The sequence below is a fragment of the Physeter macrocephalus genome, chromosome 14, assembly GCF_002837175.3.
Source record: "Physeter macrocephalus isolate SW-GA chromosome 14, ASM283717v5, whole genome shotgun sequence".
Classification (NCBI taxonomy): Eukaryota; Metazoa; Chordata; class Mammalia; order Artiodactyla; family Physeteridae; genus Physeter; species Physeter macrocephalus.
Window position 1 is genome coordinate 90,044,995 of NC_041227.1, and position 16,511 is coordinate 90,061,505.

The following is a 16,511-nucleotide window of genomic DNA, read 5'->3' on the forward strand; positions in this document are numbered from 1 at the left end:
AAATGGATTCCTACATGAGTTAGGAATTAGTGGTTTTCAAACTATTTTAACCTCTCTCCACAGTAAGAAACACTTTTTCCATTGCAACCCAGTTATGAAATAACACATACCCATATTAAATGTGTTGCTGATATTTCCTATTATATTTTATTAACTTTAAAAGGCAAACTGCTGGATCTTCCCTGGTGGCACAGTGGTTAAGAAGCCACCTGCCAATGCAGGGGACACGGGTCGAGCCCTGGCCCAGGAAGATCCCACGTGCTGCAGAGCAGCTAAGCCTGTGTGCCACAACTGCTGAGCCCACGTGCCGCAACTACTGAAGCCTGGGCGCCTAGAGCCTGTGCTCCGCAACGAGAAGCCACGGCAATGAGAAGCCTGCGCACTGCAACGAAGAGTAGACCCCGCTCGCTGCAACTAGAGAAAGCCCGCGCGCAGCAACGAAGACCCAATGCAGCCAAAAAAAAATAAAATAAATAAATTAAAAATAAATAAAAGGCAGATTGCTAATCACTAAATTGATGTAACAACTCGCTAAGGGATTGACATTTAGTTTGAAATACACTGGACTAGAATAATCTCTAAAATCCTTGTAACACTATGATCCTAATTATTCCCACTCAATAATATAAACTAAAAATTAGACCCAGGAAATGCCACACTGCAAATCCCTGGAGGTTATTGGTTAATTTTGATCATTAACATCTCTAGGGAGGCTGAAAATTAGAAAATATTCTTGTGTCTTTTGATTTTTCCCACCTTTATCCTTGCCACCCCTGCTACCCCTCCCCCAAATCAGTCTTTTCCATTCTTAATTCTGCTTTTGCCCTTTTGAAGACTCTTCTTAATTAGTTTTTCATTATCTCATTTTCCACCTGAATTAAAATTTGGTGCCAGTTTGTTCTTTAATGTTTTTCCTGGATTTATAACATTTTCAATTCGTTTACATAAACACCTAATCTTTACATGAGAAATAATTGACTTTCTTATTTGAAACCCATCATTTAAGAAGTGTTATTATCTTTTATCTGAAATATTATGACGCGTAATTAAGAGAGTTGCAAAAAAGAATAAAGAAAATAAGAATTTTCTCTTTGGTTCACATAAGGAAGGCTAAGAAGACGTTCTGTGTAAACTTCATCACCAGATGTTTTTTTGTTTCAGAATGGTTCATCTGAGTAAGTGGACAAGGTAAAAGGATGCACTTTCTTAAAGTTACTAAACTCAGTTTGGAGGATTATATGAAGTGAAATGACAACTTTCTATTACACTAAAGAATTTATGATTATCTTTAGTATTATGGAAAAAGTGATTCCCAAGTGCCATATCTGTTTCCTCTAATATTGTAAAGTGATTGGTAATGTTAACCCAATTACCTGCTTGTGGACTGCTTTACTTTCTCTTTTCCCCTTCCTTCTTGAGGCATGCTAAGTAATAGTGGATTTACTTAATATTCTCTAAACAAAGCACAATTCAGTGGGTAGATTTACTGCAAATTATAGTCATTTTTAGTAATTCCTCAAAGAGGCTGGACATGATTAGTTTTCAGAGTACAGGGAGAAGGTAGTTTCCTAGCTGGAAGGCCACTTCTGAAACAGAAGAGATTATTTTTTTAGAAAATTTATCTGTTTTAGCAAATTGTTTGTCCTGGGAAAATATAAGTGTAGTTTTATAAAATGACTATTTAGTGTGTTAAAATATTTTAAGACCACTGAAGTAAGTTATGTGCACTTTTTATGAGCAGAGAGATTGCGATGGAGCAATAAGATAAAATTATAATCAGTAAAACTAAAAAAAAAGATGAAGCACCTTATTTTAATTTAAACCCAATCAATGTAATTTATCCCTTTAAAAAATTATTTATTTTTGGCTGTGTTGAGTCTTCGATGCTGCTTGCGGGCTTTTTCTCTAGTTGCGGTGAACGGGGGCTACTCTTCGTTGCAGTGCACGGGCTTCTCATCGCGGTGGCTGTTCTCATTGCGGGGCACGGGCTCTAGGGCTTCAGTAGTTGTGGCTCATGGGCTCTAGAGGGCAGGCTCAGTAGTTGTGGCGCATGGGCTTAAGTTGCGCTGTGGCATGTGGGATCTTCCTGGAGCAGGGATGGAACACGTGTCCCCTGCATTGGCAGGCAGATTCTTAACCACTGCACCATCAGGGAAGTCCCTAATTTATCCTTTTAATTATGCTTTGATTCAGAAAGGCAACCACTCTGAATATAATTTGGCATATTCTTGCCAGTCTTTTTAAAATACATATATTTTCCAAAGATCATATTATTTCTAATTTTGTGTCTTAATCTTTTTTTTTTTTTTTTTTTGCGGTACGCGGGCCTCTCACTGTTGTGGCCTCTCCCGTTGCGGAGCACAGGCTCCGGACGCGCAGGCTCAGCGGCCATGGCTCACGGGCCTAGCCGCTCTGTGGCATGTGGGTTCTTCCTGGACCGGGGCACGAACCCGTGTTCCCTGCATCGGCAGGCGGACTCTCAACCACTGTGCCACCAGGGAAGCCCCTTAATCTTTTAATGTAATTTTTCTGACTTGATGTTATTACCTTGGATGGGTGTACGTACCTACAATACTTAACAGTTTCATTTTAAAAGCCAGTGATACACAGGTTAAGACTTCTGAGTTTCAGGAACTGTTCAGATTCTTTTGTTCCACTGGAGTTATGCTTTTTTCTTTTTTCCTTGAAATAGGTGTTTTCTTGGATCTTGAACATTTTTAAACAAAAAGATTCTGATTGTAGTAATATTTGATCTAGACTGTATTTTTTTTCTTTTCCCATTGATAATGTCTCATCAAATTTAGTACACTCTTAGAGGAATGTAATAGTAGGACACAGCTTGAGGCTTAAAGATATTTTCAAGTTATTACATATTCTCCCATTCATATTAAAATTAGGGAAGGAGATATACCTAAGAATTATTGAATATTTCCTTCATTTATTTGCCATATTATTCTTTTCTTTCTGTATTGTTGCTTAATTCAGACATTTTGGAAGGCAGCTATGCTCACCCCTATACCACCAATGCAGACATTTTGAATAAATGGTGTAATACTTTTTCCCTTTGGATGTCAAGCATTAAAAGAAGCCATTGCATAACATAGTGTCCCCCCTTTTTTTATTACTCAAACGAAGGTAGCAATATACAGAATGTGTGGAATGTTTAACAAAGGCTGATATACTAATAGCTCTCAGCTGTGAGTTACAGCAGGCTTAATATTGTTGAAGTTGGTGTTAACAATTTGTCCGTGTTGATACATGGTAGTAGGGAAGGATATGAGCTGGAAGTCTAAGCATGGAACTGAGTCAGAATCATGAGGCTGGAAGTGACTTCTGGTCTTTTGTCAAAGCCAGTTGATCACTCTGCTGTTTTCCTTTATTGATTTTTTAAATATTTATTTATTTATTTATTTATTTGGCTGCTCCAGGTCTTAGTTGTGGCACACGGGATCTTTAGCTGTGGCACGTGGGATCTAGTTCCCTGACCAGGGATCGAATCCCGGCCCGCTGCATTGGGAGTGTGGAGTCTTAACCTCTGGACCACCAGGGAAGTCTCTCCTTATTCATTTAATATCAGTAAATCTCACAAGTTTACAGCTAACATCCTTTTTTTTCTATATGCCAGGCTAAGTGGTTTTTACATGAACTATTAGCTAGTAATTGTGAACTGCTCGTCACCATGTTAGAAAAATAATGAAGTATTTTGTGTGATGAGATCTGCTTTCAGTTTGATTTGTGGTTGGTTGCTCATGCATTATGATATAGGATATGCCTGTTTGTAAACTTTCTGTCTTATGCAAGGTGAATTGATTTTTCTACATATAGCAGTAGAGGCATTCATTGTAAAAAGCAGTTGTTTTGGCTTTTGTGTTGTAGAATTGCAGTATGTTGAAGTACTTGAGGTGGATTTAAAAAAAAATTTGGGGGGGGCATTTTAAATTTTTTTATTGAGAAAACAAATAAGGGAGTTACTTGGTGTATCCTCAATGGGATCATGACTCCTGGAATTGAAATTTGTTCTGAATCGTGGAGAGAGGCAGCCAGATCTGTGGGTGTGGATGGCGCCTGAACTGTGGGTCAGAGCCAGGACAGCGCTGGGAGTAGTGGAAACACACTTAATCTTTCTTGGCTGTAATTTTAAAGGCTGCATTTTAGTTTTTATTGATTCATTAGCCTTCGCTCCTAAATATAAATATGATGTTGAAAGGTAGGGACATTTTGTGTGTGTGTGTGTGTGTGTGTGTGTGTGTGTGTGTGTGTGTGTGTGTATGTGAGTGTGTTTTAGTAGAAGGTAGTAGTGGGTGGGAGTGTAGTTGTTAGGGAAAAGTAAGAACAGAGGGATCCTGCTTTTTCTTCTTTCTTTATTTTCCAGTTCCCTTCCTTAACCCATGTATTAATCAGTAGGCACCAGTAACTTTAAAATGTTAAGTGGAAAATTTGCTTAATTTTTTTAACAATTGGAATTGGACAATAAAAATACCAAGACAAGTAAATAGCACAGAGAACCCATTTCCTTCATGATTTCAAATGGTAAATATGAAATAAGTGCACGTTTCCTCCTTCCAGTGGATTCTCCATCCTTGTCTTTCTCTGAAGGTTAGCACATGTTCAGATGACCAGATGTCATTCTTTGCTTTGACCTAAAGATCCTAGATGTTTGCTCCTCAAAATGACTCCTTACCTTTAATGACATGGAACTCAAAATAGCTGTCATTTCCTTTTTTTGCCATGGATTGCATCGATGCTGTTAGATCTGTAGTGAAGCTAGTCTGAAGATGTCATGGGAATGAGCAAATAGTGGTTTTAGTTAATTGTTTATTATCAAAGGAGTTGTAGAGAACTTTGAAAAGCACATGGAAGAAACTAGTGAGCCATAATTCTATTTGTCATAGACAAATCATTGGTGCATTTTTTCCAGTCTTTTTTCTGTGTGTTACAAAATTATAACCTCAGTTAAAGTGAATAATAGGTTGTGGGGGGAAGACCTTCAGAGATAATCTCAGATCATGGTTAAAATTTTAGTAAATCATCATTATCTGGGGGTGGCTCGTTGTAGGGAACTGAGACCTCTGCTGACCTAGGTAATCAGGCAGAGGTGTTAGTACTGATAAGGATCCCCTGGAGCGATTAGGGTCATAGCTTTGTGGCTGGGTTGCTGTTGGGGAAAAGAAGGAGGTCAGGGGTTTGGACTCCTGAATTTCCCTCTCCTTGCTTGAACCAAAAGACCCTCTGGGTTTGGTCAGGATAGGTGTTTATATAATTAGCTGTGACCAAATTATAGAGCCCCTAAAGTAAAAATGTGTCACAATCCCTGCCATACCAAAATCAAATTAATCTAAAAACCAGATAATCTCCCAGTCATTGAGAGTTCATACAGAATGTATGATTCTGTATCCTTTCTATATGAAAGGTTTCTTGATTATGATTTCAGTATAATGGTAATGAATCATCTTGAAATTGGGAGAGTAGTTCAGGCTGGTATGGCTGTCCTAATCAGGGTGCCCTTTAGATTTTGCTCATAACACTTGATAGAGACAGAAGCTAGCAAGATTGGTAGTGGGTTCATTTGTGGGGTAAATAGCCCAAATAATCCAATATTTAACAATTCTGTAAGTGGATTGACATTCTGTCAGTTATACAAAGGAGCTTAGAAGCTTTCTTTTGGGAAATTTGCCTTATGCGATTCTCCATATACGTGCTGTTTCACTTTACATGATTCATTCACAATGTGTGTATTAAGTATAGGAAAAGTGTCTTTTTTGAAAAATTAGAATTTCCTAGAATATATTAGATCTTTGGAAGAAGGTTGACCACTTGTTTCATTATAGAAATGTGTAGCCACAATACTAATTTATTCTTGTAACTTAATTTATTAATAAAAGTTATTACTTGTTAACTAGTATTTTTCTTTCCAGTTTCTCTTCAGCAACGGGTAGCAGAATTGGAAAAAATTAATGCAGAATTTTTACGTGCAAAGCAGCAGCTTGAGCAAGAATTTAATCAAAAGAGAGCAAAATTTAAAGAATTGTATTTGGCTAAAGAGGGTAAGTTTATAAGTCTTCCCCTAACCCCCATACTAAAACTGCCTTAAAATGTCAAGTTTCTTGGTAGTACAATGTTCATTTTATCATTGAATAAATCTTGATGTTATTTCTACTTGCACAGTATAATAGAAGCCTATTTAGAGGCTAGGGTTAATAATGAAATTGAAAAACAAGTTGAATAATGCATTATTCAGATATTCCTTTGTCTTTTGCCCTTGATGATATTTAAGATGGTAGGCTAGATAGTCCTGGGACACAGGACTTTCAGTCCCCTTAGCACTTGGGAGATAGCCCCGGGCAAATCAGGACTGTTGGCATTCTAATAATAGCCTTAGCCATGTTATAGTAAAACTGACATTTCATGTAATTTATTCAACAAATGTTAATTATCAGTTAATATGTGTAATACCTACTATGAGGTGGGCATTGTGCCTAGGTGCTGGGTATACAGAAGGGGCAAGATTCATGTGGCTCTTTTACTCATAGGAGTTGAACTCTACTGAGGAAAACAGATTAAGTAATAGTGAGTTGTTTAAAAAAAAAAGCAAAGTGTATAAGGCAAATGTATGAGAGCATATCACGAGGGAGATCTACTCTGAAGGATGAGGGAAAGGGTTTACATTTTGGGTATTGACATAGGAAAGTATAGATATGATTTCCACAGCCCTCTAGACCAGTGAGTGATTCTCAAAGTATGATTGTGGAATAGCAGCATCAGCATTATTAGCTCCTGGGAAACTTGTTAGAAATGCAAAATTTTGGATCCTTCCCCAGACTTATTGAGCCAGACACTCTGGGATTAGGGTCTAGCAGTCAGTGTTTTAAGAAACTCTCCAGGTAATTCAGATGCACACCAAATTTTGGGAACCACTACTCTAGTATAGACCAGCAGCTCTCAAACTTTAAAGTGGATGAAAATCACCTGGAGAACTTGTTGGAACACGGTATGTTGGGCTGGAGCCTGAGAATTTGCGTTTCTAATAAACTTGTAGGCGATTGCAGTATTGCCAGTCCAAGGGCCACAGTTTGAGAACCACTGCTCTCGACCAGTGATCCTTCAACTTTTAAGTTTATATACTCTGTAAAATGATTATAAACATCCCTCACATCTTAAAAATTTTTAAATTTTAAACGTAAAAAATTTGAAGGATGTAAATTCTATCGTATTGTTAATACTGACAATTAAAACTTCATGCTTTTAAACATATCCAGTGGAATCAATCATAGTGATTTAATATCCATCACCATCCATTTAATAAAAAATACGTGAATAAATTCTTCAGGAATTTTACATTTTTCTCCTCCTTGTGTCAGGTGTTTTTTTTTTTAATGTCTCCATCAGAATTTTATTCTAAAAAGTGTTTTTTAGCACACAGACCTGAGTGTGCATCAGAATTTTACCTATAGGGTTTGTTAAAACAAAGATTGCTGGGCCGCACCCCCAGAGTTTCTGATTCACTAGGTCTGTGAGATCCTAGAATTTGCATTTCTAGAAAGTTACCAGGTGATGCTGATATTGTTGTTTCAGGGGCCACACTTTGAGAACCACTGGCCTAAAGTTATATTTTGTGCTTGAAAGCCATTAAAAAAAAATTGGTCAGACGTCTCTGCAATAAAAAGATGCATGTAAATTTCTTTTGTATTGAGATATCATTACAGTTAAAGTACGCAATTGATCACATAAATATTGTACACACAAAAAATAATTATTAAGTTGTAAAAATTATTGGAAATGCAGGTCTTATGAGATATATTGGTTCTCCCTCCTAATTAAGTCTTTAACCTCTGGTGAATATTATTAATGTCTAGAAAAGGTATGTTTCAGTTTTTTTTTAAATGGATATAAGTTGGGAGTTCCCCGGTGGCCTAGTGGTTAGGATTCTGGGCTTTTACTGCTATGGCCCAGGTTCAGTCCCTGGTCAGGGAACTGAGATCCCACAAGCTGCACAGCGTGGCAAAAAAAAAAAAGATGTAAGTTAAGCCCTTAATCTCATAAATAAGTAGACGGAAATAGAAGTGTTTTTTTTTTTTTTTTTAAATAGTGACTATTATTCTCTTAACCCTTTCTGAATTACGTGTTAAATCACATAGTGCTCTAGCTTCAAAAATATTTTTATTCTATAGGCTGACAACTCAAATAGATCTTCTTTCAGTTTTGTTGAAATAGACTTTGCAATCCACATGACCTGCCAAAAGATTTGTTACCCAGTTATTAGTCATTCACTTTAAAAAAAATAAGTTTATTTATTCATTTATTTCTGGCTGTGTTGGGTCTTCGTTGCTGCATGCGGGCTTTCTCTAGTTGCGGCAAGCGGGGCCTACTCTTCATTGCGGTGTGCAGGCTTCTCATTGTGGTGGCTTCTCTTGTTGTGGAGCATGGGTTCTAGGCGCGTGGGCCTCAGTAGTTGTGGCATGTGGGCTCAGTAGTTGTGGCTCGCGGGCTCTAGAGCGCAGGCTTAGTTGTAGCACACGGGCTTAGTTGCTCCGCGGCATGTGGGATCTTCCCGGACCAGGGCTCGAACCTGTGTCCCCTGCATTGGCAGGTGGATTCTTAACCACTGAGGCACCAGGGAAGCCCAGTCATTCACTTTTTTGTTGCTGACATTGATATTTTAAATTGTTCCTCTGGTTTGGTATCACAGAGAAGTTTTTACACAGTGAGGTAGTGAACCGTAGTAAAACTCAGGATGGGTGAAAGCCTTTCATTTGTTAAGTAGGGAGAAGGGTGTTAAGAAAAGGAAGGTGGGCAAAGAGAATACACATAAATACCCCTCTGTTTTAGGAAAGATTATTTATGGAAGTTGAAGATCTAGAGTTTGATTCCTTTAAAACAACATGTGCGTATGAATCCCTTGGAAAGTCTTTACGTACCCCCTCGGGTACATGTACCCCACTTTGAAGACCACTGTCCTGGAGTGGTGTTATTCAAACTATATGTTGTAACTTATTGATAGATAGCAAAATTGAGTGTGTTGTGACCAGCAAGTTTTAAAAAAAATGCAGTGGAAAATAACAGAACACATTATTTACTTGGTAAGGTTAAGTAAGTATAATTGAATAAAATTTTTTGTTTCAGTTACATATACACACGTATGTATAGAGTTGTGTGATAAAATATATTTTTTGCTGTGAATTGTGGTAAAAGCAGTTTGAAAGCCACTGTTCAATAGGATGGAAGATTCCTAGGCCTCACAGAATTCAGCCTGTGGCTTGGAAAGGTTTACTGACTGTAGTGTGGGATGGGATTCTGTTTTCTCATGGGTTGCAGGAGGGCTGGCTGTTCCCTATTAATTTTGTTCCTTCATAGGATGACAAGGAGATGGGAAAGCTGGTGTTCCTGTCTAGGCGTGGTGGCAGTCTGCAAGGCACTGTGGAGGTTGGGATGAATGAAATAGCGTTTTCATCTTCAAGAAAGTATAGTCTACTGGGGTAGATAATACATTTTGCACACTATCATTGTTATTTGAATATATGTTGTTGTCCTGAGAAATGAGTTCTGTCCAGTTCTTCAGTATGTTCATGTGAATTTGTTAGCACCTCCCTTTTAAATTTTGTTTTAACCTTGAATTGATGAAATACTACTTTAAACTCTGTGCAATGGTATGTTCTTGTCAGGGTGAGTGTAATACATTTTAGTGTGTATGTATGAGGTCATGGCAGTATTTCCTCTGATGACCAATTCAGACTCACTGTGATACTAGCTAGTGGCATTCTCTTTTCTCTTCACTTCTCACAACTAATAGTTCTGATGCTTGATCACATCCTCTCTACACTTTTTTCTTTCAGTCTTTGCTTATCCAGTAAATTCAAGTTTATCTTGTCCAAAGTTTGTTCGTTTTGCTTTCTGTTTTTCTCTGTCCCCAAATAAAGATGCTAGGGTTTCCTTTGTTTCCTTATCTTCTTTTTTGAAATTATAAAATTGATTTTTCTGTAAAATTCTGAAGAAATGAAAATGACTAAGAACCTCTCATTTCTGAAATACATTATCAATTGCAGTTTTATATCTCTAAGCAGCTTGTAATATGGGTTTGTTCAAAAACATGCCTGGTATGTTAAATTGCTTTGACTACATCTAGACCCAATAAATAATCTGTATGTGTACTATTGTATCTTTACTATCTGAAGTTCTCAGTGAACTTAAACTGGCCATAAAGAACAGGTGAGGTAACTTATTACAAAATTTCAAAGGGAATACTGTGATCCTTTTTAAGAGTTTTTGGTGTCATTTCTAAAGAAATTGCACAGTATGTAAAAGGTAAATGTTGATTTAGTTTATGGCTTGGCTGTTTGCCTATATCATAATAAAAAACAAACTGAAAGATGTCCTCTAAAGCAGCAGCTTATATTATTGCATGAAGTATAAATCTAGTCTTCTATGATTGTGACAGGTGATAACAGTATAAGCCATGGTTTTGATGTGTTCAGTAGTCTTTGTTTTATCTTTCAGCAAACCAGGTCACAGTAACCCCAGAAGTCCAAACATTGGTGTTTTTCCCAATAAGAATAGCTTTTGCTTTGGTGTTGTAAAAGCTGTGCTTTCATTTATTTGGAGAGTGGCTGAAATATAAGTGCAAATAGTAATGAGGAGTGCTAATAAAAGGGATTATTACCTCTTGACTCCTCTTACTGTCTGTTCCTGCCTTAGTACCCATTCTTTTCCCAGCTGTCTTCAACTGGGAATGTTATAAATATTTCTGAAAGTTTTGTTGCTTTTCTGTTGAACTTGAAAAAGGGATTTAGCTTTCAAAAAAAAGTTTTTGATTTAGCTTTCTGCTTTAACCAATTTCAGTACAAAGCTTGGCACTGCAACAGTGTTTGTATTTTGGAAATCCTCAATCTTGGGCAATGAGTAAGAGCCTGTTACATGAGGGAGCAAACAAAAGGCCATAGAGTTCTCAATTTGAAGGAGAATAGTAGAAATAGAGCTCATGTTAGTCACCAGAAGACTGGAATTTTCTAGTGGTGTTCAAAAGGATTTTGTACATGGTTATAACATATATAAAGCTCTGACGCTAACCAGAGCAGTAGTTAAAAGCTAGGCTTAGGAAGATATTTATGGTTCAGATTCCTTAAGTTGGTACTTAGATATGGAAATAAAACTAGAGTATATTTAAAAAATTAAAAACCATTAGAAATATTGGAAACAATAAGTAAATTGAAATAAGGTAAGTAGATGGTTTAAATGGTAGACACAGATTTTAAAAATTAGAAAATGGTATTGAGGAGTTCTCCCTCCCAGTGAGGCAGAGAAATACCAAAGAGTAATTGACACAGAGGATGAGTTGAGTCTCCAACACACATCAAAAAGAATTACAGGGGCTTCCCTGGTGGCGCAGTGGTTGCGCGTCCGCCTGCCGATGCAGGGGAGCCGGGTTCGCGCCCCGGTATGGGAGGATCCCACGTGCCGCGGAGCGGCTGGGCCCGTGGGCCATGGCCGCTGGGCCTGCGCGTCCGGAGCCTGTGCTCCGCAGCGGGAGAGGCCGCGGCGGGGGGAGGCCCGCATACCACAAAAAAAAAAAAAAAAAAAAAAAAAAGAATTCCAGGAGAATTAATGGGGAAGGAGTAGTAGAGAATATTTGAGGAGATAATAACTGAGATTTTTTCAAGCATTAAGAAACAGAAGTGAGTCCTCAACATAAATACTGAGTACCAAGTAGGGTAAATAATAGTAAATTCATACTTTGATGCATCTTAAACTGTGGAACCTCAAGAATGAAAAGAAAATATTGAAAGCTACCAGAGGGAAGTAATAATTATGCTGACAGGAGATACCGCATAAGCAGAATAGATGCCTGGAGACAATGAAATAAGATCTTCAGAGTGCCGAGAAAAAGCAGTTGTCAACCTAAAGTTTTATGTACAGCTAAATTATTTAAGAGGGAGAGCAAATTAGATATTTCAGGCATACAAAAACTGAGAGCATTTATCGCCCACATAAATCACCAGAAGAACTAGTAAAGATAACATTTACAAGAAAAGTAAACATAGAGGGAACATATAGGATATAAGAAACAGTACCAACCATAGAAACTAATAAATCTGACTCTAAAAAACAAAGCCAAAAAACTTCTGAGTTCATTTTAATTTTTTTTTTGGCGGTATGCAGGCCTCTCACTGTTGTCGCCTCTCCCGTTGTGGAGCACAGGCTCCGGACGCGCAGGCCCAGCGGCCATGGCTCACGGGCCCAGCCGCTCCGCGGCATGTGGGATCCTCCCAGACCAGGGCACGAACCCGCGTCCCCTGCATCAGCAGGCGGACTCTCAACCACTGCGCCACCAGGGAAGCCCCATTTTAATTTTTTAAAAGAAGAAAATAAAACAAACGAGGCAATAATAACAAAATTGGAACTTTTGGCAAACAGCATTGCAGGGATATAGAAGGGTATTTCACAATGAATGAAACAGTCTACAAAGAGAATGTAATAATCATGAACTTGTCTGTACCTAACAAAATAGCCATGGCATGTCATAAAGAAACAAAAGGTGATAGAATTACAAGAAGTTGATAACTGCACACATATGAGATGTTTAACATTATATCAGTTGCTAGATCAAGCAGTAGGTAGATATAACAACTTTGAGCAACGGAATTTTAAAAAGTTTGATCTCCGAGGAATGATGTACCCAAGAAACTGAAAATATACATCCTTTTATATTCATAAGGAGCACTTAAAATATTATGTATATCTCAAAGGAATACTCAACATATTTTAAAAGTCAAGCTACTTACCATCTTTTGTTACCTATTGCAGTTAGAAAGATTTTAAGCAACAATGTAAATATTTTTTAAAGTTTGGAAACTAAGAATGCATTCCTGTTGCTCATGAGCTCAAGGAAATCATAATGAAGATTGCAAAATACTTAGAATACAATGAAGATACTTGTGGGATGCAGCTCAAACAATACTTTGAAAATAAGCTTATAACTTTAAAAACATTTATTAAAATTAATTTATTAAAAGACATGAGAAATTGAAACTAAATGATCTAAATGTTCAACTCCAGAAGCTAGAAAAGAGTGAACCCAAAGGAAATAGAAGAAATAAAATAATAATAGAAATCAATGAAATAGAAAGCAAAGTTAAGAGTTAAGCTCAATAAAATCAAAAGCACATGTTTTGGATGAAAACTCTAATTTGAAAAGATACAAGTGTTCATAGCAGCACTATATTTTTAAAAATTAAAAAAAATTAATTGAGGTATAGTTGATTTACAGTGTTACAAATACCACATGTTGTTTGTCTTTCTGTATCTGACTTACTTCACTTAATATGATAACCCTATTTATAATAGCCAAGACATGGAAACAGCCCAAGTGCCCATTAACAGTTGATTGGTTTAAGAAGATGTGATACACACACACACACACACACACACACACGTGCGCGCGCACGTGCACAATGGAATACTATTCAGCCATAAAAAAGAATGAACTGTTGCCATTTGCAGCAACATAGATGGACCTAGAGAATATCATACTAAGTGAAGTAGGTCAGAGAAAGACAAATATATGATACCACTTATGTGTAGAATCTAAAAAATAATACAAACGAATATATATACAAAACAGAAACAGGTTCACAGACATAGAAAACACACTTAAGGTTACCAAAGGGGAAAGGGAGATGGGGAGGGATACAGTAGGCATATGGGATTAACAGATAACAAACTACTATACCTAAAATAGATAAACAATAAGAATTTACTATATAAAACAGGGAACTGTATTCAATATCTTATAATAACCTATAATGGAAAATAATATAAAAAAATATGTAACTGAATCACTTTGCTGTATACCTGAGAGACAATATTGTAAATCAACTATACTTCAACGTTAAAAAAAAAACCCATATCTTTTGGTTAAAAAAACTAATAAAACTAATAAAAAGGAGACACAATTACTGGTACAGTAGAGATGTGAAAACATAAGAGTACTGTGCATGTATGTCTATGCCAAAAAAAATTGTAAATTTAGGTGAATAATTTTCTAGGAAATATGAGTTACCAGAATTATCTCAAATAGAAACTGAATAAACCATAACCATAAGGGAAATGGAATCAATAAACAGAATTCTTACTCACAAAAGGATGTCACAGGCATAAGTTTTATAGGCAGATTTTTAAAAATCTACAAGGAAAATTTGTTCCTATCTTTTATATATTATGTTAGTAACAAGAAAAAACGAGAGAGCTATCCACTTCATTTTGTGGGATTAGTACAACAGAAGCAGTAATACTAGTGTACCAATAAACCAGTCTTGTTTATGACCATAGACTTTATTTTTTTTAATTTATTTTTTATTTTTTTATTTTTATTTATTTATTTTTTTTGTGGTATGCGGGCCTCCCTCTGCTGTGGCCTCTCCGGTTGCGGAGCACAGGCTCCAGACGCGCAGGCTCAGCGGCCATGGCTCACGGGCCCAGCCGCTCCGCGGCATGCGGGACCCTCCCAGACCGGGGCGCGAACCCGGTTCCCCTGCACCAGCAGGCGGACGCGCACCACCGCGCCACCAGGGAAGCCCAACCATAGACTTTAAAATCCTAAATAAAATTGACTTCAGGGACTTCCCTGGTGGTCCAGTGGTTAAGACACTGTGCTTTCAATGCAGGGGGCGCGGGTTTGATCCCTGGTCAGGGAACTAAGATCCCACATGCCACGTGGTGCAGTTAAAAAATTGTTTTTAAAAAATTGATTTCAGCAGAGTATTAAAACATAGTATATACCGTGACCATGCGTACTAGGAGCACAAGGGTAGTTTAACATTGCAACATCTATTGATGTAACCACTGCATTAACAAATGAAATGAGAAAAACCAGAAAGCACATTCAATAAAAGTTAATACACTTTAGTAATATGAGTTCATACTAGTTCCTAGCAAATGAGGAATTGAGGGGGCCTCTCTGTTTCTATTAGAAACTAATAGAATATGTTATACTTCATGATAAAACAAGACAAGAAGGCCTATTGTCAGTACTTTAATTCATTTTAGTACTGTAGGTCCTCCTAGCCAATGCAATAAAATAAAAAGAAATTAGTTATAAAATTTGGGAAGTTAATGATAATTTTGTCTCTGTGGAGTCCATATGATTAACAACATAGAGGAACCAATAGAATCCACACTATTAGAACTAAAGAGAGTTATCAGCATTGTTGGAATGAAGATCACTATAGAAGAATCAGTAATGTTTCTCCATATCAGTAACAACTAGAGAAGTGAAAGAAGAAAAAGCAACTGTGAAGTAAATAAAAGACAAAAAGAAAAAAAATCATAATCCTTAGTCACTTGGGAATAAGTCTAAACAAAAGTGTGCAAAACTTTTGTAGAGGAAAGTTATAAAACAGTGTTAAAGGACATAAAAGAAAGCCTGAATAAATGGAATGAGATACCATGTTCATAGGTGGAAAGACTTAGTGTTGTAAAGATGCTAACTCTCACTTCAATCTATAAGTTCAGAGCAATTCCAGTGAAAATCTAGTTTTTTCCCTTATGGATCTTCCAGACTGTCTTCAGATTTACAAGGAAGAACAGGCTCAAGAAGATGGTGACCCACTATAGGTAACTGCCAATTTATAGGAAATGCAAAGAAAAAAGGAACAAGTTCCTCTATATTATAGGTATGCAGTTAGCAAATACAGACTGTGCGAAGTTCTACAAGACAACCTAATTTCCTCAACAAATAAAGTACAAGGAGAAAAGAGGTGGAGGGGGAAACCTATAATCTAATAGAGACTTAAGATATATATCAACTAGCAGTAGTATATGGACATTTTTGGATTCTGATTCAAAGAGCTGAACTGTTTTTAAAAAATTAGACAGTGGAAATTTCAACACTGGTTTGATGATATTCAGGTATTGTTAATTTTTTTCAGGTGTGAAAATGGTCCTTATAAAGTGAAATAAGGCAGTCAGAAAAAGACAGTATGATTCCACTTATATGAGGTGCCTAGAAAAATTAAACTTAGAGAAAGAAAGTAGAATGTGGTTGCCAAGGGCTTAGAAGAGGGGGGAAATAGGGAGTTGCTGTTTAGTAGGTATAGTTTTAGTTTTGTAAGATGACAAGTTCTGGAGATTGGTTGCACAACAAGGTGAATAACTTAACACCACTGAACTGTACACTTAAAAATGATTAAAATGGTAAATTTTATGTTATGTGTACTTTTTAAAAATGGTCTTTATCTTTTAGGGTTACATACTGAAACATTTATGGGTAAATGATAAGTTTGAGAGGTCCATTTCTAGAGTGATAATATGAGGAGCTCCACAGACCCATTGCCCAGCAAAACTTGGGAAAATTAAAGAACAACCATTTAAAGTCTTGAGAAGTAGTCCTAAGGCATACAGCAAATAAAACATTTTTCCAAGAAAATCTGTTAAATCTTGGTAAGAACTGAGTCTGGGACATTTGATCCATGAACCACTTCCTCCTTCTTCCCTCCCAGCCTGGTGTGATGAAAACTGCACTC

General features: G+C 37.0%; 1 protein-coding gene across 3 annotated transcripts in view; it reads left to right on the forward strand.

The window, feature by feature from the left end:
- The window catches only part of RABEP1 (rabaptin, RAB GTPase binding effector protein 1), a 104,270-nt gene that overhangs the window by 29,448 nt on the left and 58,311 nt on the right, over positions 1 to 16,511 (forward strand). For all 3 annotated transcript variants that reach the window (XM_007102823.4, XM_007102824.4, XM_028498753.2), the window contains one exon: positions 5,916 to 6,044. In XM_007102823.4, coding sequence (XP_007102885.1) covers positions 5,916 to 6,044 — 129 coding nt within the window. The remainder of the gene's footprint in view (positions 1 to 5,915; positions 6,045 to 16,511) is intronic.